The sequence below is a fragment of the Myxine glutinosa genome, chromosome 2, assembly GCF_964187855.1.
Source record: "Myxine glutinosa chromosome 2, kmMyxGlut1.1, whole genome shotgun sequence".
In the NCBI taxonomy this organism is placed as follows: domain Eukaryota; kingdom Metazoa; phylum Chordata; class Myxini; order Myxiniformes; family Myxinidae; genus Myxine; species Myxine glutinosa.
The window spans coordinates 223,978,926-224,001,489 of NC_136262.1; the positions used below are offsets into that span (position 1 = coordinate 223,978,926).

A 22,564-nucleotide genomic window follows, 5' to 3' on the forward strand; every position below is an offset into this window, starting at 1 on the left:
AACAGATTTGACCAGACGCCACCTGGATTTGGAAGAGGGAGACAGATAAGAAAGTTCGGTCCTGAGAACGGAGAGATATTGTTTCCTGGCTCTCCTGATGGTGGACACACACTTGTTTCGGGCTTTGTGAAAGGAAATGAGATTTCCTTCCGTTGGATTTGCTTTCCAGGAGACGAAAGCAAGTTGTTTCTGGGCAATAGCCTCACCACAAGATTCCATGTACCATGGACGGGAGGAAGGGTATGACAACTGAAGACGAGATGGGATAAATCTGTGCATGAGAGAGAGCAATTTACTTTGGAAGAATTCCCAGGATGAGTTGATGTTAGAGGCGGTAGAGATGGGAGACCAGTCCAGATGATTGATGGCTGCTTGAAGACCATGCCAGTTGGCCTGAGTGAAATGCCAGACTCGTCGATGTTGAGGAGGCTCTCTGAGAATGGTCAGAGAGATGTCCACTTTAACAAGCACATGATCAGAAGAGCCGATTGGAGCAGAAGAAGTGCAGCAGACATTTTCAGGGAAGTTAGTCATAACCAAGTCCAGAAGAGAAGATGCTCCGTTGACTGAGATCCGGGTCGGGAAATTGACAGATTGTGTCAGTCCCAGTGAGTCACAGAAGTCCTTTGCTGAAGAGCCATGGCTGGTGAGAGAGGTACCCACACCCAGCCAACTGGCATGGTGACAGTTGAAATCACCACATATGAGGAAGAGAGAGTTGGGATGGGTAGATAGAAGTTGGACCATATTATCAGACAGTGAGATGTAGATGGAGTCATCACTGTTTGGTGGACTGTACAACACACATATGAACAAAAGGTGGGAGCGAAGTGGAAACCGTAGCCAAAGGTATTCCTCGAGGTGAGGTGGAGCGAGGGCAGTGCAGGGCGAGTGAGGAAGAGAGGTTTTTTATAAAGATAGCAACCCCACCTCCAGGACGAGGCTCAGGTCTATCATACCGGAGGAGTGGGTAACCTGGGAGAGATACCAAGGAATCAGAGACATCATGAAGGAGGAAAGATTCTGTTAAGCAGATCACGTCTGGTTTGTCAGAAGCAACCTGTATGGAGAGATCAGTCAAGTTTGAGCGAAGGCCCCGGATGTTTGAGGTCCATACTGTTAAGGAAGAGGAAGGGGAAGCATCGGATACAGAACGGGGGGGGGGGGGGGGGAGCAGTAGGGTAAGATGTGGAAGAGGTAGGGAGAGCTGTTGAACGTGTGTCAGAGATTTCAGAATAGCTTGGAGAAAGGGAAGAATGGGGCGGCTAAAAGGTTTGATGGTGATTGGGTGAGGCGCAGTGAGGTGTTATTTGAGGAGGGGGAAGAGTGAGGCAGAAGGTTGAGGGAGATGAAGGTGAAAGTTGGAAGGGGGAAGAAGCGGGGAGGATGCTTTGAGGTGGAGGGGTGAGAGGGGAGTCTAGGAGGGGAAGGAGTGAGGGAGAGTCTCAGAGGGGAGGGTTGTGGGGGGAGTTTAGGAGGGAAGGGGCAAGGGGGGAGATTTGAAAGGGATGGATGATGGGGAAGATTTGGAGGGGAGGGGCAAGGGGGAAGATTTGAAAGAGATGGGTGATGGGGATGATTTAGAGGGGAGGGGCAAGGGGGTAGATTTAGAGGGGAGGGGTGATGGGGAAGTTTTGGAGGGGAGGGGTGATGGGGAGGTTTTGGAGGGAAGGGGTGATGGGGAAGATTTGGAGGGGAGTGGCAAGGGGGAAGATTTGAAAGGGATGGGTGATTGGGAAGATTTGGAGTGGAGGGGCAAGGGGGTAGATTTGGAGGGGAGGGGTGATGGGAAAGTTTGAAGGGGAGCGGTGATGGGGAAGATTTGGAGGGAAGGGGTGATGGGGAAGTTTTGGAGGGAAGGGGTGATGGGGAAGATTTGGAGGGGAGGGGTGAGATTGGATTTTGAAAAGTGTACGATTAATGGGAAACGAACATTTATTGCAAAATCTGACATACCGTGCATTCTGACGGGCGCTTAATTAAACCTTACTATTATTCGATATATGATTAGATTTTTCGGAGTCTCTCATCGTGAATAACACTCAACCCAAACAAATCCAATGGAAATCTGATGCAATAAACCTGGGCAGTGTATAATCAGCAGAGGCCTACAGGCCTGATGTCTCCGGCCCACCAGACAAGCAATATGGTGGCCTCGTCATTTTGTCTTGGTGCTATGATGGGTGGAGTCAAGCGACAGATGTGGGTGTTGTCTGGCAGATGTCCGACCAATGGGTGCACATTTCAAAAATAGACTCCCAACAAGAACCTCAACAACGACGTAAAGCTCTTGTAGATCTGTGACATGTTGCAGGTAAAAATGAAGTTGCCAAGCTTAATTTTTAGTTTTTGACGACTAAAGCGAGCAAAAACAAATGGCGACCAAAAACGTATCAGTAGAAGGGTTTTTCAATTTTTTAAATGTAAAAACAGAACTAAATATTATGGAAACATCTGGTTTGAACAACAATACTTTCTTGTTATCCCCATAAGTTTTGAAGAAACGTCGGGGATAATGTGATACTGTAGCGGTTACCGGACACAATTCTCTTGTACCGGCCGGTGACGTAATCAGCGGGCGGTCACTCGGGTTGCATACCATGCCCCGTTGAGAGGCGTGGCTTACTGTTTGAATTTGAGCGATATATTGCCGCTCAGTGTTGCCTTTTTCAGTGCATTCGTGCCGAGCTCGGAATAAACAGCTCAGTGAAAATCAGCTCGTTGTCGCATCCATATTGTTGGAGTTCGACGTGAGAGCACAGCTCCACATTGGTGACCCCTTTTACGAATACGGCAATGGAGTCGACCGTTGCTTTAAAGCTCCCTGGCTTCTGGGAATCGCACGCGGCCGTCTGGTTTGCCCAAGCGGAGTCCCAGTTCGCTCTGCGGCACATCACGGCGGACGAGACTCGCTTCCACCACGTGGTCTCCGCGCTAAACGCCGCCACCGCCTCCCGGGTCTTGAGCCTTCTACGGAGCCCGCCGGCCGACGACAAGTATGGCGCACTCCAACGACTACTCCTCGGTACGTTTGACCTCACTGAGGCCGAACGCGCGCGACAGCTGCTCGATCTGCCTGCGCTCCGGGAGGCTCGACCATCCGAGCGCATGGACCACATGCTCTCCCTGCTCGGCGAACACCGCCCAGATTTCCTCTTTCGCGAGCCGTTTCTCCGACATCTACCCGGGCAGGTACGCTGAGCTTTGGCTAACTCGGCAATCGAGGACCCTCGCGCCCTGGCTAAGGAAGCCGACAAATTTTTCTCGGCCGGGTGGTACTTCGGAGCAGCCGCCTGGAAACCTGGCCCGGCCGAGGCAACGCCCCCACCACGACCGGTGCTGCCACCGGCCGATTCAGCGCCCCTTGCGGCCGCGGCCGCCATAACACCCCGTCGGCCGCACTCGCCACGACCGGCACCGCAGCCACCACCGGGGCGGACCGTGTGTTACTACCACACCAGGTTCGGGCAGAAGGCCAGAACGTGTCGCCCACCGTGCACTTTTGGCGGGTCGGAAAACGACCAGGCCGGCGCTCGCTTCCTGCCATGAGCGTCGGCCATTCCGGCAACCTTTTGTTCATCACGGACACCGCGTCCGGGCGGCGTTTCCTGTGCGATACGGGAGCGCAGGTGAGCGTTATACCCGCCTCGGGGCAGGACAAGCAGGCCGCGCTTTGCGGCCCCGCCTTGGTCGCCGCAAACGGCTCCTCTATCCCCACCTTCGGTTCACGCAGCATCGCACTCTGCTTCGGGGGCCAGCGTTTCAAGTGGGATTTCGTCACAGCGAACGTGCCCATGGCTTTGTTGGGTGCGGATTTTCTTTGCGCCCACGGACTTTTGGTTGACGTAAAACGTCGTCGGCTCGTCAACGTGGAGACCTTCAGCTCTCTCGCTTGTTTGTTGAGCGGCTCCGCACCGACCAGGCTAGCCTGCGCGCTCCCGGCCGCGGACGACTTCACCCGCCTCCTCGCTGAGTTCCCCGCCCTCACGCTGCCGACGTTTTCGGCCGTCGCCGTCAAACACGGCGTCGAACACCACATTCCGACCACTGGTCCACCGGTCTACGCCAGGGCTCTTCGCCTCGACCCTGCCAAACTCGCCGTGGCCAAGGCGGAATTCGACGCGCTTGAGCGGTTGGGCATTGTGCGGCGCTCGAACAGCGCGTGGGCCTCGCCCCTGCACATCGTACCCAAACCGGGTGGCGGGTGGTGACCGTGTGGCGATTATCGCCACCTCAACGACGCCACCACCCCCGACCGGTACCCGATACCGCATATCCAGGACTTTTCCGCCCGTTTGGCGGGGCGGGTGATCTTCTCCAAGGTCGACCTTATTCGGGGCTACCACCAGGTACCTGTCCGGCCGGCTGACGTTCCGAAGACGGCTGTAATTACACCTTTTGGCCTCTTCGAGTTCCTCCGAATGCCGTTCGGCCTTAAGAACGCGGCCCAGGCCTTCCAGCAGCTGATGGACAGTGTGCTGCGCGAGATCTCACCTTTCTGTTCATCTACCTGGATGACATTCTCATCGCCAGCACTTCCCGGGCAGAGCACCTCCTTCACCTGCGCACGCTTTTTGCGCGCCTCAGCCAGCACGGCCTCATCATCAACCCGGCAAAATGCCAGTTTGGCGTGGCTGCCGTCGACTTCCTGGGACACCGCATCACGAAGCGCGGGGCCGTTCCGCTGCCGACCAAGGTGGAGGCCGTTAAAGGTTTCCCGCGCCCCCGCTCCGTCAAGGCCCTGCAAGAGTTTTTGGGTATGGTAAACTTCTACCACTGGTTCGTGCCTCGCGCCGCCCAACTCATGCGCCCCCTGTACGAGGCCCTCAGGGGTAAGCCGGCCAAGCACGACATCGCCTGGACAGAGGAGATGGACGGGGCGTTCACGGGCGCTAAGCTGGCCCTCGCCAACGCCACCATGCTGGCGCGCTCGGCGCACCCATCGCCCTTACCACGGACGCTTCCGACTACGCGGTGGGCGCCATACACGAGCAGTGGGTTAACGGGGCTTGGCAACCGCTGGCCTTCTTCAGCCGGCAGCTCCGCCCTAACGAGCGCAAATACAGCACGTTCGACCGCGAGCCCCTCGGCCTTTACCTGGCGGTTCGACACTTCCGCCACCTTTTAGAGGGCCACCCATTTATGGCGTTTGTGGACCACAAACCCCTGGTCTTCGCCATGGCCAAGGTCTCAGAGCCGTGGTCAGCTCGTCAGCAGCGCCACCTCTCCGCCGTGTCCGAATTCACGACGGACATCCGGCACGTCGCGGGCAAGGACAATGCTGTGCCCGATTGCCTCTCCCGGTCCGTCGCGGACGCCGTCCACCTCGGCGTGGATTACGCCCGCATGGTGGCCGACCAGGTCTCCGACCCCGCGGTGCAAGCCCTCCGGACAGCGGACACGGGCCTGCGGTTGTCCGACGTTCCCTTCAAGGACACAGGCACAGTTCTCCTGTGCGACGTTTCCCTGGGCCAACCTCGTCCCATTGTGCCCGCTGGATGACAACAGCTCGTTTTTGACGCCATCCACGGCCTTTCCCATCCGGGCCGGAAAGCGTCGCAGAAGCTCGTGGCAGCGAAATTCGTCTGGCACGGGCTCCGGAAGGACGTCCGCGACTGGGCCAACGCCTGTGTCGCCTGCCAGGGTGCGAAGGTCCACCGGCACACCCAGGCCCCGTTGGCACCATTCGACGTGCCCACGCGGCGTTTCCACCACGTCAATGTGGACCTGGTGGGACCCCTTCCCCCCTCGTGGGGCTTCACCCATCTCCTCACGATGGTGGACAGGACCACCCGGTGGCCGGAGGCCGTCCCGCTGACGTCAACGACGTCCGCCGACGTGGCGCAGGCCTTTATCGGCACCTGGGTCGCCCGTTTCGGCACCCCCTCGGACATCTCCTCTGACAGAGGCCCACAGTTCACCTCTGAGCTTTGGGGCACGGTCGCTCAGGCCTTGGGAGTAAAACTTCACCGCACCACGGCCTACCACCCCCAGGCCAACGGCTTGTGCGAGAGGTTTCACCGCTCAATGAAGGCGGCTCTTAGGGCCAGCCTCCAGGACGACGGTTGGGCTGACAGGCTCCCGTGGGTGCTATTGGGCCTCCGGACGGCCCCTAAAGAAGACCTCCAGGCTTCTACCACCGAGCTGGTCTACGGCCAACCACTGCGCGTGCCGGGGGAGTTCATCCCCGACGCCACCGGCCCCTGGTCCGCGGCTCGCCAACGCTCGGTCCTCCAGGAGGCCGCGAGGAGATTTGCCCCGGTGCCCACGTCTCATCATGGCTATCCTCAACCCCATGTCCCCCCAGCGCTTCGCACAGCGGAGTACGTTTTTGTGCGCCACGACGCGCACCGGGGACCACTCCGGCCGCCGTATGATGGGCCTTTTCGGGTCTTGAGGAGGGGCGACAAGTCGTTCGTCGTCGACATTGGCGGCAAACCAGACCATATCTCCGTGGACCGCCTCGAGTCGGCCCATTTGGACCTCGACCAACCTCCACGGTTGGTCCGTCCTCCACGGCGGGGCCGTCCCCCGTCGACCAAGCCCCACGCCAGACCATCCGCCGCCAAGCCGCCTCCCACCCCCACACGAATCGCCAGGGGTCGTTTCGGCCGGGTCATTAAGGCCCCCCACAAACTGACTCTCCCTGTACAAGTGAATTCTGGGGGGGTGCATGTAGCGGTTACCGGACACAATTCTCTTGTACCGGCCGGTGACGTAATCAGCGGGCGGTCACTCGGGTTGCATACCACGCCCCGTTGAGAGGCATGGCTTACTGTTTGAATTTGAACGATATATTGCCGCTCGGCGTTGCCTTTTTCAGTGCATTCGTGCCGAGCTCGGAATAAACAGCTCGGTGAAAATCAGCTCGTTGTCGCGTCCATATTGTTGGAGTTCGACGTGAGAGCACAGCTCCACAATACCGTTTATACATACACGTCAGGTAACTCCTCCTACACGATTTGAGCTCGAAAATTGAAACTTTGGTGAATGACTGCACTGGTGGTGTGGACTGTGCTGCTGATTTCAAAATTTTGATCGGGCCCTTGTGACCCTTGGAGCAGTTTTTTTTTTTTTTTTAAATATGAGCTATCGTGACCTACTTTTCAACGCATGACTGACCTCAGTCCTCAAGACTATTTGACCAATGTTATTTTTCTCTCCGACTTGGCACACTGGTACAGATTGACATGACCTATGACTAACTTTTGATTGGACAATCATGACCCATTTTCTACACTCCAGTGATTTGTACATCAGAAATGTCTCGCATCTCCTCCTGCACAGTTTCAGCTAGAAAATTGAAACTTTGGTGAATGACTGCATTGGTGATTAGGATAGTACTTGAAACTTTGGGCATGGAAATATGTGGTAGCACACGATCCACTTTTTGTCCCCCGTCGCACAGCGGAGCGAAAGGGGGACTATGGTTTTCCCCTACTTCCGTGCGTGCGGGCGTGCGTGCGTGCGGGCGTGCGTAAGCGAAGGACAGCATTCGAATTTGGTGTGCGGGTGCAACCCACGTCAAAATCCAAGATGGCCGCCACCATGTATGTCTGATGCCATGTATGTCTGAACCTTGTGAGCTGAATATCTTGAAAAATAAGCGAAGTACCAACTTCTAATCTGTTGTGTGGGTGTATCTCGGCATAAGGAAGAACGCTATTGAAAATTGGGTCGCCACGTCAAAATCCAAGATGGCCGCCACCATATATATGTCTGAACCTTGTGAGCGAAATATCTTGAAAAATAAGCGAAGTACCAACTTCTAATCTGGTGTGTGGGTGTATCTAGGCATAAGGAAGAACGCCATTGAAAATTGGGTCACCACGTCAAAATCCAAGATGGCCGCCTCCATGTATGTCTGAACCTTGTGAGCGAAATATCATATCATAGCATGTTTTCTGCGTCTTCCACTTTGTCAACTCACATCACTTCCCCGACGGGGGACCGAGGCGTAACGCTTGTTCTAGTTTATATTGTCTGAAATATGAAAATACTATATGATCTGGGAGCAATATTTCTTGTAGAGATATGGTGTCATATTTACAAAAGTACACAAATAACATCTAAACTGACTATTGCACCAAATAGTTAATGCCATGTTTGATATTTGCTCAGAACTATTCGTGAAAATCGAAGGTTTATTTGACATTTTATTTTTGGTTTAAGGCATTAACCATCATTCACGAATTCTGCATGCACGTCAGAACTTTTCCATCTTTTCTTTTCCAGATAAACAAAACCTCGAGGATGATACCTGTATTTAGCTTAAAGAGACCGTTATCAATAGCTATCAGTTTGTGTATACTATATTTTGTCAAACATGCAAATGACATTGCTTGTAAAGCCAGTAAACAAGGGATTCATGCACTCACTAATGCGACTGAAAGCAGAAAGAAGTTGAGAGAACTGTTGTTGTTGTTGTTTTATATGCATCCTGTGGCTGCTAGTTGCATAATTTTCTGGAAGCGTGGCTGTGCGCTGATGCAGTTCCCCCTGTTACCAGTAAGCTGCTACTCATTTTGCTGACCTCAGAAGGATCACAGGCTGAGTCAACCTACCTTGTGTTATTTCAACGGCATGACAGGGGCTCAAACTCAAAACCCTAATATCTTAGACCAGCCACCTTACTTGTTGACCACAAGTCAACACCTTAACTGTCAATAAACGATATGATTTATCGTTTTGTAGATGTACTTGGATCTGAAAGTATTTCATCTCTTGTTTGGCATACGGATTGTTATGCCCAGTTTACAAACAGAAATGAGATCCAACGATAGGAGTCATCTTTTGACTTATCTCAACCCCATGATGATATCTCAACCCCAGGAATACCTTTGGCTACGGCTTCCCCTTCGCTCCCACCTTTTGTTCATATGTGTGTTGTACCGTCCACCAAACAGTGATGACTCCATCTACATCTCGCTGTCTAATATGGACCAACTTCTATCTACCCATCCTAACTCTCTCTTCCTCATATGTGGTGATTTCAATTGTCACCATGCCAGTTGGCTGGGTGTGGGTACCTCTCTCACCAGCCATGGCTCTTCAGCAAAGGACTTCTGTGACTCACTGGGACTGACACAATCTGTCAATTTCCCGACCCGGATCTCAGTCAATGGAGCATCTTCTCTTCTGGACTTGGTTATGACTAACTTCCCTGAAAATGTCTGCTGCTCTTCTTCTGCTCCAATCGGCTCATCTGATCATGTGCTTGTTAAAGTGGACATCTCTCTGACCATTCTCAGAGAGCCTCCTCAGCGTCGACGAGTCTGGCTTTTCACTCAGGCCAACTGGCACGGTCTTCAAGCAGCCATCAATCATCTGGACTGGTCTCCCATCTCTACCGCCTCTGACATCAACTCATCCTGGGAATTCTTCCAAAGTAAATTGCTCTCTCTCATGCACAGATTTATCCCATCTCGTCTTCACTCTTCAGTTGTCATACCCTTCCTCCTGTCCATGGTACACGGAATCTTATGAGGCTATTGCCCAGAAACAACTTGCTTTCGTCTCCTGGAAAGCAAATCCAACGGAAGGAAATCTCATTTCCTTTCACAAAGCCCGAAACAAGTGTGTGTCCACCCTCAGGAGAGCAAGGAAACAATATCTCTCCGTTCTCAGGACAGAACTCTCTTATCTGTCTCCCTCTTCCAAATCCTTGTGGCGTTTGGTGAAATCTGTTTCTGGTGTTTGTTCCCCCTCCATCCCCTCCCTCACCTCAAACGGCCACACGGCTGACTCCGCACGTGAAAAAGCTGAATGCCTCAACTCTGTGTTTGCCTCTAAATCTTGTGTCCCAAACCCATCCCTCTCTGTACCCACCGTACCCAGTCATACCCAGCTGCTCCTGGACTCTGTGTCCTTTCCTCCTGACAAGGTGGAAAAGTTTCTGTCAACCCTCGACTCTGATTCTGCAACTGGACCCGACGGCATCAGCCCACGGGTCCTAAAATCCTGTTCTTCCGCTCTTTCACTCCCTCTCTCTGTTCTCTTCACCCTCTCTTTTGCTCAAGGTCATCTGCCATCTGCTTGGAAATCTGCCAACATCACCGCTTTGCACAAAAAAGGTGCAAAAACAGATCCCAGCAACTACAGACCAATCAGCCTTCTCCCAATTATCAGCAACGTCATGGAATCCATCATTGCTTCAGATATGAAATCTTTCCTCTTCTCCAATGGCTTGATCTCTGATCATCAATTTGGTTTCAGACCTGGTCACACTACTCTGGACATGCTGCTTCTGCTTTCTCAACAATGGATGGAGGTCCTAAATGCCAAACAGGAAATTAGAGCTGTCTCCCTTGACATATCACGTGCCTTCGATACGGTCTGGCACCCCGCTCTACTCACCAAACTCTCCTCTTTTGGTATCAATGGAAATCTCCACCCATGGCTGGCGGACTTCCTCTCTAGTCGTAGTCAACGTGTGGCCCTGAATGGGTTTCTCTCATCTCCTCTTCCTGTTCAGGCTGGAGTTCCCCAAGGCAGTGTTCTGGGCCCTGTGCTTTTTCTGGTCTTCATCAATGATCTCTCTGACTCTCTTGAAAATCCTCTCTATCTCTTTGCTGATGACTCTACTCTCTGTCGCTCCATTCTTCATCCCTCAGATCGGCAGTCTGCAGCCTTCTCACTCTGCAGACCTGGACAAAATCACAGACTGGGCAAACAAGTGGAACATGTCTTTCAATCCTGACAAATCTCACACTCTTACGATGTCTCTCCGAAAAGACCGACTGGACAACCCTCCCATCCACTTTCTGAATAATCCTCTCCAAGAAGTTCTGTCACTCAAGCTTTTGGGTCTCACTATCTGCCATGATCTTTCCTGGGAAAACCACATTTCAAATCTGGCCTCCAAAGCCAGTCACCGACTGGGCATCCTCCGTCGTGCGAAGTCCTTCCTTGGCACACCTGAGCTCCTCACCACATACAAGGCTTTCATCCGCAGCTCAATGGAATACTGCTCTCCCCTCTGGGCTGGTGCTCCTGCCTCACACCTAGCTCGTCTTCACGCTGTTGAAACCAAAGCATTCAGAATCATTGGAATCTCCCGCGATGAAGCTAACTCCAAGGGCCTCTCACTCACTCACCGCAGGCAGGTTGGTGGTCTTTCCGTCTTCTACCGACTCCTCTCTGGCCTTGCCCCCCCAGCTCTCTCTGGGCTCTGTCCCGCAAATATTCCTACAGGTCGCACAAGATCTGCCTGCAACCCTCTTATGGTTAAACTGCCAAAATCAAGACTCTCTGCTCACCTTCACTCCTTCACTCCTTCAATCCTCTTTTCTCCCGCCTCTGGAACAAACTCCCTCACTCTCTTCAATCGCACTCCACCCTCCAGGTCTTTAAAACAGGTGTTCACCACCATCTCTTATCTTCCCCCATCCAAAACCTTGATCTTTTCTATCCCCGCTAATTTCACCCCAATTCCACTTTTTTGAAATACCAACTTCTGTCCTGGAAGTCCTTGGTGTCCTTGTGTTTTATACTTCTCCCACCCCCCCCCCCCTTCCCACGCCTCCTCCCCCCAAGCCCTCTCCCTCCCACACATCTCCCTGCTCTTAAATGTTGTGTGCTCTCAAGTGTTTGTGTGCTTCCCCTTCTCTTGTCTTCCGCTCCCTCTTTTTATATCTTTTGTTTGTCTGGTTGATTTGTTTGTGAAGTAAATGTCAGCTCTTTCACGAGCCTCGATTCAGTATGCAAAAAAAAAAAAAAAAAAAAAAATACAGCTCGTTGTAGCAAGACATCCCGATTCTGTAGATGTAATGTGTGCCATCATGTTTCCAAAGTGTAAGAAGCAGGAAATGTTACCACCAACCAGTGATGCCCTTCAGCTGCACATCAAGTGTGTGCATTACCAATGCATGGTATGGAAGGAAGCTCGCTCCCTGTGCCACATCTTCCAGATGCTGCTGTGTTTGGATGGAAATGGGATGAGATGGGGCTATGTCCAATTCTCATGACCCTTGATCCTATTCCAGAAGCTTGTTTGGAAATTGTATCATGTGCCTGTTGCTCACGATGCCAAACCATGTGCTGCAAATATCGAAAAGTAAAGCTTCCATGTGCAACTGCATGTGGGTGTAGACAACAGGCTGATGAAAATGATCGCTTCAACATGAGGAATATGTGACTGCCATATTGTCTCGTTTTGCTGTAGTGGTGGATTCTCGGCCATTAAAACTGTGGCGCCAGAGTTATGCTGGGTTATAACACGGTACATAAGATTCTGCAGAGTGGGCTCATTGTGATATTGCATATGCAAATAGTACGTGTTTCTGATTATATTGTATTCAATAAAAGTAGACATGTAGTTTCAAAATGTAGTTTTCATTTTGTTTTTGACGGCCATTTTGTTTCGACGTTTTGACCAACTTTAAACCCAAAAGTTAGTTTGGTAACATTGATTTTTGGATTCAGTGACCTTTAATCAGGTTCGATAGGGTGGAAAGAGTGGAAATGGGTGGATAGTCGCATTTTTGGTCGCATTGGTCGCAAAATGGTCGCATTTCCACGGATAGGGTGGAAATGCGAATGGTTCGACGGATGTGCGGAATATCGTTGAGAGAGAGGAAGACAAATGATGAATTGCGAAAGATGATGGGAATCGAGCCTGTGATTGATGCTGTGAAGAGGAACAGGTTGAGATGGTTTGGTCATGTGTTGAGGAAGGATGAAAGTGACTGGTTGAGAAGAGTGATGGAAATGAATGTAGAAGGAAGTAGAAGATGGGGAAGACCGAGAAAGACTTGGCTAAAGATGGTGGAAGAAGAAATGCGGGCAAGGGGGTTAACAAGGAGAGATGCAGAAAATAGGGCAAAATGGAGAAGATTGTCATGGGGACCGCAAGGCTAACCCCTGCTCTAGCAGGGAAAATGGCCTTTAAAATGCATGTTGTATGTTGTTGATAGGCATGTTACCAACTTCTCCTCGAAATGCCTCATATTCTGAAAATGGTCTTTTCTGAAATTAGATCTAGTCTAGTGGGACGAGGCCAAATTGATTTTATTTTGGTGAAGTTCCAGATACAATAATTTTTCTTTTTTTAATCTTGAAGTGATTCTACACCATTGAGAGATGGGGCAAAAAACGATATACAGCATGACATCTCAAAGTTGTGGATGGATTCAGCCAAAACTGAGTGGATGATTTGGGTCGGTGACTAGAACAAGCCGATTAGATTTTGGTTCAGGTCTGGATGCAGATCTGGCCTATCAGTGGGATACAAAATGTAAACTGTTCAGTCTGGTGGAAGTATGCGCTCTACTAGGTGCCGTTCTAGTCTTCCTATTGTTTTGGATTATTTATTTATTTTGCTATAATATTGTTCAGTTATCCGGATTTAATTTACTTCCTTTAGTCCAGACTACAGTTTTATATGATTAACAACAGCAGTGATCATGACCGATTAAACCTTGTTACGTATTACCTCCCCAAACCCCGGTACGGTGCACCTCAGAGTCTGGAGCTGGAACACGGCAGAAAGATTTGTTATTTTGTGTGTTTTAATAAACCATGGTAAAACCACACCAATGCAATTGTAGAACAAAACAAGTAATTGTATTAAGAACTCTCACATGCACAATAATAACACAATTAAAGAAAGTACAATGAAACAGCAATATTACCTGAAACTAAAAATCCTACAAGTATATAATAACAACAAAGGCGGAAGTGACGGATCCATAACAACACGTTGCCAATTCTTTACAGCAACATCTTTGGTACTATTTTCTGCAGCAGTGATGCAATTTTTCCAACATGATGCAAGTCTTATTCCCACCACCCCAGTAATAATAGGAACAATGTTTCTTTACTTTTTGGTCATGTTTCTCTGGCATTACAAATGTGCCTATTCTCCATCTCAAGACTTTCTGCAAAAAATGCTCCTTTGATTATAAAAAATAATGAGAGTGAAGTAAGCGTAGTAAATTCCCACCCTTCCCACCTAAAGCAAAGTTGAAAGATGAATAAAAGTTCACCAGGATTGACCTACCTGATATCAAATTTAGAGTTAAAAAAAAAATGAACCAGAGATCAATTCCAAAAAATCGTTACATATTTTATGTGTCCCCTAATGTTGAGTGCATTACAACGTTTCATTTTAAAAAAGGTAAATATGTACCAGTAATTTCAGTTTTGGATTTTGACCCCATTCCAGGGTCGGGGCCAAAATGATTTGTTGTGTTTGTGTTTGTTGTTTGTTGTTGTGTTTGTGTGGCCAAAATGTTTGTTGAATTATTGCACAACCGTTTAAGAGGAGATTGCATGACAGATGGACAGATGGAGCCGGTTACCAATATCCTCTCCCCTTCCCACTCCTGCCCCGCCTCCCCAGATGGACAGATGGAGCCGGTTACCAATATCCTCTCCCCTTCTCACTCCTGCCACAGGATAATAAGATATGATGCTGTCAGATATGAAAGATAAGGAGGAGGCTTCAACTTTGTTTTACATTCCTCTAAAACCTGAAACTTCCATGAGCCTAGACTTTATAATAATGAAGGCCAATATTTTGGACAGAGCTTTAGTGGGTTCATGGCAAGCCGGGAAATTGTTTAAGGCAAGAACCAATCCTAGACTGATTGTCACTCTGCCATAGGCCTATGTCATCCTTCTAGCACTGAGAAAGTGTAGGCCTATGTCGTGTGTGTGCTTGGGTGTACGTGTTTGTTTTTTGTTATTTATTTCTTCGTAAATGTGTTCCAGGTACTGCAGTCGATTTAAAGTTGTATGCAATACCCAGCACACCAATGCCATGACAATGGTTAAGTATACTCAGTGCTTCCCCTCCCATGAAGCACAAAATCACTGGGATAGGGTTATAGGGCCATGTTTCATCTCAGATCAAAATCTCAGGCATGTTTTCCCGATCAATGCTGTCCGATTCCATCAAGTATGACCTGTGCTACAGAGCATAGTGGAACTAAACGATGAAGCAATTTCGATTCTGCCATTAACTTACTGGACAACTGCCCGCACTGGTTTCTTAATTATTTGTCGTAAAAAAGTCCAACTTTTCTTCTCTTTTTTTTAAGACAGTTGTTTATCAAATGTTATCCATGACAGTCTATTTTAGCTGTCCTTTGAGCCTTACCAACATTGAAAACATGTTTAGAGCGAATGGAATTTTCCCACGGTTCATTGCATCAGATCATGGATTTGTTTAACAATCTTAAAAGCTTGCTTCCTGGTAAAGAGCCCCTTTCCAATCCCCTCTATTCGTGAATTTAGTTAAAAGTTGGAAGTCTGCTGTTTTGTTTTTGTAGTTAGCTTAAAGTCGAAGAGTATTGAGATGAGAGATCATGTTATGAAATATTTGGCAAGAAGCTGTGCCAAGCCTTTGTCAAGGTGAGATTTGATTCCCGTGTAATCCCCTGTGCATCTACTTTCTCATCGGTGTTCACAGAACTGCAAAGTGCATTCGGTCGCCGTATATCCAAATTTAATTAACACCCTGTTCGTGAAGTAAGGTAGATTGCACGAGAACTTGTACTTGTTTTTATTTTTATTTCTTCGAGTTAACTTGGCTGGGACGTTTTTGGAGCTGCAGCTTAAACCCAAAAGGGTAGAGGTGACAGGAGGGGATGATAGGCCAGCGTAGAAAATGTTTAAGACAGGAAGGTCTTGTGTTATTTTTTGGTGGGCGTGTTTGTATCAACCCTTGTTGTAATTTGTCGTCCAAGACTTGGGGCCCATACGGAGGAAATCTCAGAGTGCAGGAAGGTTGGAAAAAGTAGGCTGAGAATTCTGCGCGGACCTTTGCGTGAGCACACTCCCCCTTTGGCCGGGGATGTGGTGGGAGATGTGTGAAAATATGGGAGGGAGTTGGCTGTGGGTGCAATTCGCAAACCAGGTGAAGGGATGTTTGGACGAGCAAGGCATGTGGGAATGGGGCCCCAGGGATTGCTGGCTCGGATACAAATGAACTTTGACACCCGCTTCGCCTTCCAATTCGAGGAACGCACAACAGTCTTGCCTTGTTGTCATCCTTCTAGCGCAAGCAGTTGTCTTCTTTTCCTGTGAGGAAGTTGACTTTTTATATGTTGATCTGAGGCTCATAGTGGAGTTTGTACATAAATCACATGCAGGAAAAAGGCTTTAGTAGACATCGGTGTATTTTACAATGTGAATTGCAAGGACGTTAGACGATGGACAAAAACAAATACGAGGTACATCGTGTTTGACCCTGGGTTTGTGAATCGCAAGCCGACGGTACAGATGAGAAAGCTAAAAAAACAACTACCTCATTCAAATAAAAACTCGGCTTGTCAATCTGCGACTGCTGTTCAACTGGTATTCCGGTTTGTTCTTGCATCTATACTGCAAAGTATACTTATGCAAAAAAAAATTATTGGCATCCACATGAATTTGCATCACTGGAATTTTAAATCTGGAATGAATGGATTTCCTTTCACTTGCCAACTGCCAGTCTCTTGGGTCTGACCAAGCAAGTGCATGCTGAAGTTGGAGACCGGTTTGGCCAAAGAAAAAGAAGGTTTAGTGAGGCAGGACATTACGGAGTCAAGCTGAAGGTTGAGGGCATGTGTCCAAGTAACGAGTCCAAGCTGGTTAACCTGAAAGAGACAAACGTGTTTTTTAGTTTTTGTTTGTTTCTTTTTTATGTTGAAGGCTCCAGTCACGGACTAGATAGTCCTCATCGGGGCCAGGCCTTAAACAAAATAACTGCATAAAAAAAATAAAAGGGAGAGAATGTAAAGTTGAGGAGTGAAAATGAGTCAAAGTGTATGATGAAAAGTGTATGATGTTTGTTTGCAAGAAAGAGAGATTGAAGCTTGGCCGGTAGCTATTTATAGTTTGTGAGACAGAAAGTGAGACCAGAAATCCTGACAGGAAGAGTGCAAGATGGTTTCGGGCACCACTTTAACGCTCCGAAGTCCAAACGGTAGTACTACCCTGAGCAGTTGTTGTCTACAAAATACTACCTAAAAAAACGGTCCAACCGGATGGGTGTTTTTTAGGAGACACCATCTCCTTACTGGATGGCCGTGGGCTCACAAAGGGAGCTCATCCGCCCTTTAACAGGTGTTGTTTTTATTCCTACAAGGTGTCAGTCACCCTCCCCACTGGCAAGCCAGTGAGGGTAGTCGGTTTAGTCGCCGACTACCTGACCATGCGGCAGGTAGCCCTGTGTTACATGTTACCAGTGGCAGTCAAGATACCTACCTGACTAAACAAAATTGCCAGAATAAATTTTCTGAAATTTGTATCTTTTTTTTTTCACTTGGAAGTTGTGGGTTACAATGTGTAAATAAAGGTGGAAAAAGTCTGATTTAATGCATTTTAATTGCAGACTATAAGGCAACAAAAGGTGAAAAATTTGAAAGGGGGTGTAGACTTTCTATAGGCACTGTATGTAGATTTTTGATGCCTAGGGTCCACAATAAAAAAATTGTATTGGTTTCAAAGCTCTTGTGACCAATTGCAAATCAATTGTAGGATTAGGTGATTGTGTGCAAATAACCCTCCGTATTCCGAACAATCGTCTGTCTTTTTCCTCTCCCCATTGCATATTTTGTAATTGCTTTACAATAATATGAGTTCCTTCAACTTCAATGCAAGATGAGGCCATTGGGGCCATCAAAGCCTGTGCTAGTGTTGCCAACTTGTGGTTGTTTGTCCATACTCCATCATTTTAAATGCTGAGAGTCAAGCAAGTAACCAGCACGTACCATTTTTTAAAGTCTTTGGTATGACTGCTGGGGTCAGGTTTGAACCACCGACCCTCCCAGTCTCGCACTTTCTTGCGAAAAAGATTTTTGGCATTACATCACCAGCCAAGATGGATAGTCTGCAACCTGGCTTGTTATCAATAGTTTTGTGCACTTTGTCAGAAAATAATGATCTTGGCAAGTGTATGGATGATATATGGCTTTAAAATGGAGAAATTGCTTCCAGAGGCTTGAACTGAGAGGAATGAAATTTAGCTTGGGGTAATTGGCTCCCTAAAAATACAGATAACTATTTCTTTAAATACAGATAACGTTAAGCTCACAGTTAATGGAAATGTCTAGATAGCTTCTCTCCTTGTCTGTTATCTATCTATAATTCCAGTAATCTCTGTGTGTTTGTACGTTTGTACGTTTGTACGTTTGTTTGTTTGTCTGTGACCGCTGTTTCTCGACAACCACGGGTCCGATATACTTTAAACTTGCCAGGTATATTGCTGGGGACCCGAGGATGTGCCTTTTCAAGGTTTGAAATTAATCGGACACGTACTTACCGAGCTATGGCGATTTAGCCGTTCGCCGTTCGCTTTGGCGTTGCGAATGGACCAAACCATTGCATGTAAATAGAGGGGGGGGTTCTGTGGTCGTTGCGAATGGACCAAACCATTCATGTAAATAGAGGGGGGGGGGGTTCTGTGGACGTTACTGCCACGTGGTTTCAAAGTTTTTTTTTGTTGTTGTTGTTTGCACGCATGTTTTTTTGCACCCACGTACGGGCACGCCCTAGGATGTTTACACACACACACCCCTACACAAATTTTTTTTTTTTTTTTTTTTGGCAAGGAACGGGCACCCACGTACGGGCACGTCCTAGCTTATATATAGTACGGGCATTCCCTAGTCTTTTCAAAATTGCATCTCTCTTCATACCATGCTATTCAAAGTGCTGAACAAGACAAAATAATTATTTATTTATTTTTAATGCTGCCGAAAACTTCCAAAATTGGCAATTCAAATCCAATGATACCTTCACTTCATCTATCTATAATTCCAGTAATCTCTGTGTGTCTGTGTGTCTGTGTGTTTGTGTGTTTGTCTGTGACCGCTGTTTCTCGACAACCACGGGTCCGATATACTTGAAACTTGCCAGGTATATTGCTGGGGACCCGAGGATGTGCCTTTTCAAGGTTTCATATTAATCGGACAAGTAGTTACCGAACTATGGCGATTTCTTTACCAAACTCCGCAAGCCGTTCGCTTTGGACCAAACCATTTCATGTAAATAGAGGGGGGGGATTGTCACCGTACTCGCAAGCCGTTCGCTTTGGACCAAACCATTTCATGTAAATAGAGGGGGGGGGGGGGGATTGTCACCGTACTCGCAAGCCGTTCGCTTTGGACCAAACCATTTCATGTAAATAGAGGGGGGGGGGGTTCTGTGGTCGTTCGCTTTGGCTTTGCGAATGGACCAAACCATTTCATGTAAATAGAGGGGGGGGGTTCTGTGGTCGTTACTGACACGTGGTTTCAAAGTTGTTTTTTGTTGTTGTTGTTTGCACGCATGTTTTTTTGCACGCACGTACGGGCAAGCACGTACGGGCAAGCACGTACGTGCGGGTAAACTTGATTTAAATTTGGAAATTTTTTTTTTTTTTTTTTTTTGGCAAGGAACGGGCACCCACGTACGGGCACGTCCTAGTGATAATGTTGGTAATGCCATTACCATTATTTGTTCCTGGTTATTTTACCATGATTGATTGAACGAACATGATTTCCATATGCCATTGGGTCTCTATAAAAGGGTAGTTGTCTGTGAAAGTAACTGGTCATAAGCCAGTACCAGGGAAGGGAAAATGACCAGGGAAGGCGGAAAATTTTCCCAGGGAAGGGAAAATGCATGATAGTGCCTTTTTCAGCTTTTCTGGATTGAATCCTGATGATCTTCTGGTCTCATGGCATTAGACATTCCTTTTATGTGAAGTCTTTAATTCTATAGAAATCTCAATTTTTCCCTTTATTCACAAACTTTTTGAGGTTAATGTTTCATCTTCCCTCTTCCTCTTCAACCCCTGCTCCCAACCCCCACCCTACCACTTTACTTTCCAGCACTTCAAGGGGAAATTGGATATTTCCGGAAAGCAGACAACCTATCCACGTTACTTCTGGATCGGACACGTGATCGGCTCTACGTGGGAGGCAGGGATGCAATTTTTGCCTTGTCCGTGCAAAATGTAGAGCATGAGGTCAAGCCAAAGGTAGGTTGTATTTTGACCAGTTGTTGTAGCTTTGAGTGGGTTACATTGCTTCCTTCCTTAGGGCATGCATCTGAAACTTTCAATACACAAAGCGTGTTTCCATCCTGCCATTTTGAGTCAATAAAAGTTTAACACAGAATTATTTCAGTGTGACAATTAAATGAGGGATTTCTTAGCTCACGAGCTTGAAGTGCTTTTATGTATACCATTATGACAATAGAGGCTGTGTTTGAGAATGGAAACATGGGTATGCAGGTAATGGACAAAAAAATGGAAACGCCACTGTAAATGAGGGACACCAAGCAATGGCTTTTACACAGGAAGGTTGGAAGAAAGTCCAGACGTGTGTGTGTTAATTAAACAAATAGCATCCCAGCATGCTTAGGGTCATGTATAAAAATGCTGCACAGGCCTGGTTGCCTATAATTATGGCTAGCATGGCTGCAAGAGTAGACCCCCCTTCAAGCCCCCATCTACATATCACGTGTGTCGCCCAATGGGTTGATGCGCATGGCAGAGGAACGATGTTATCGATACTGATGTTATCGATATGTCATGGCCTTCTCAGTCACCAGAACTGAACCCAATCGAGCATTTATGGGATATTCTCGAATGACACCTGAGAAAACGTTTTCCACCTCCATCAAACAGGTGTGAGTTGATTGACTTTCTCATGGAAGAATAATGCCGCATCCCTCCTGCAGAATTCCAGCCGCTGGTGGATTCTATGCCACGTTGCATACTGACCGCACGTGGCGGCCCAACGCCCTATTTTAAGTGACTTTACATTGGTGTTTCCATTTTTTTTTTTGTCCACTACCTGTACCTCTTCTTTATTTATTTTAACACAAAGGCAAAGCTTATGGAGTTGCAAAACGGACGACAGAGTTTTGAATGATAGAAGGGAACAAGCGGATGGTTGATAGATACAAACATAACCTTTACGAAAAGGCACCATCGGGCAGGAGGTTAGTAAGAATAAAATGAGTGTAAAAGGCCGCAGATGAATGGGAGAACATCAAGCAGCAACATTGTTAGCAGTGGACTGAGGAACGTAATTGACAGACACAGAGAGTTGATTTGATTTCACAGATGGAAAACAAGAGGGATAAAGGAATGCAGGTGAGAAAAAAGCTTGGCCTTTGAAAGGTTTACAAACACAGCATGCTGTAGATGCGTAAGCGTTTTGCATTTCTCACGTCCACAAAACAGCAACAGCAGTGAAATAACAGGTTGGCTTGAATGGAGGAAACATATTTGCATCTTTTTAAATGTCAGGAATGTAGGCCCTTTGTTGTATAGTTTGTTTTTACATCAAATTCGCATTTATATTGTTCAGAATATTCATTTAAACTTTTATTTGTGCAAGCATGCTTCACTTACTAAAATTGCTGCGAGTAAATACATTTAAACTGCTTACTTATTTCGCAAATCTAAAGGAGGAAGTGGCAGCAAGTGTTGAGATCCCAGTACTGAAAATCCCGCAGTCTGCAGCACCTGCACCAGTGCCTTTCTGACCTGCCAAAATGGTGGCTCTACCATGCTTAGTTTGAGTGGGAAGTCATTGGCTCATCGATATGCAGTGCATATGCAATTCTCATGTAACGAAAAAAAACAACTTTAATATGCAACTGAATGAATGATCGTTTTAAGGCCATTTTTCCCCGCGAGAGCGGGGGTTAGCCTTGCGGGCCCCATGACAATCATGGTTCCCTTTTTGAGGCAATGTTTTTATGGCTGGATGCCCTTCCTGACGCCAACCCTCAGTCGCCTCTTACGATGCGCAGGGATACGGTGTACCTATTCTAAATCGGGGTACACACCGGGATCATTCATCCCAGCAAGCTGGTACTCAATTTGCCGACCTCGGAAGGATGACAGGCTGAGTCAACCCCCCTGGCGTTAATTCAGCGATCGACCGGGATTCGAACCCAGGATCCTAGGATCCCAAGCCGGCACCCTAACCGCTAAGCCAACACCAGGCTTATATTAACTGCACAAGTTAATTGCACCTTTCCTTTATTTGGGGCCATCAATATATCGCAATGAGACCGTGGGAAAAATATGAATCAATGTAAGATTTGCCTCCCATTGTACTGACTTGGTAGCTGTTGTGAGTACTGAGTCGTGGGAAAGCTTGAGTTCAGCAAAACCTGCACATATCTGTGCATCGACTCCACTGCTTGAAGAGTTTTGTGCGAAAACGTCATGGAGACGTGCATTTGCCTTCAACTCCCCTTATCTCCCCCCCCCCCCCACCCCTCCCCCTTTCACCCCAGGAATCCACTCTTCATGGAATATAAAGGAAATGAAAGCCTAAAGTTGAAATTTTGGTGAGCATTTTCAAGTAATCCACAATCTCTAAATTTGTAGGGAAATACAAAAACGTATTTAGAAACAAAAACGATTTTAAACTTATTCTTCAAGGAAATAAAAGACTTGGTGACATCATGGTTAGAGTGTCAGCTCTGAGTCTGGGATGTCGGCAGTTCGAGCCTTGGTCAAGTTTTACCAAAGGCTTTAACCCCAGGATGCATGACTCGGACTCGGGTCCAATTAAAGAAATGGTACGTGCTGATTCCTTCCTTGATGTTCAGCATTTAGAAGGATGAGAGC

At 47.8% G+C, this 22,564-nt stretch overlaps 1 protein-coding gene across 6 annotated transcripts in view; it reads left to right on the forward strand.

The window, feature by feature from the left end:
* The window catches only part of LOC137420801 (semaphorin-4C), a 187,062-nt gene that overhangs the window by 74,027 nt on the left and 90,471 nt on the right, over positions 1-22,564 (forward strand). For all 6 annotated transcript variants that reach the window (XM_078772285.1, XM_078772287.1, XM_078772286.1 and 3 more), the window contains exon 3: positions 19,800-19,948. In XM_078772285.1, the coding sequence (XP_078628411.1) occupies positions 19,800-19,948 (149 nt within the window). The remainder of the gene's footprint in view (positions 1-19,799; positions 19,949-22,564) is intronic.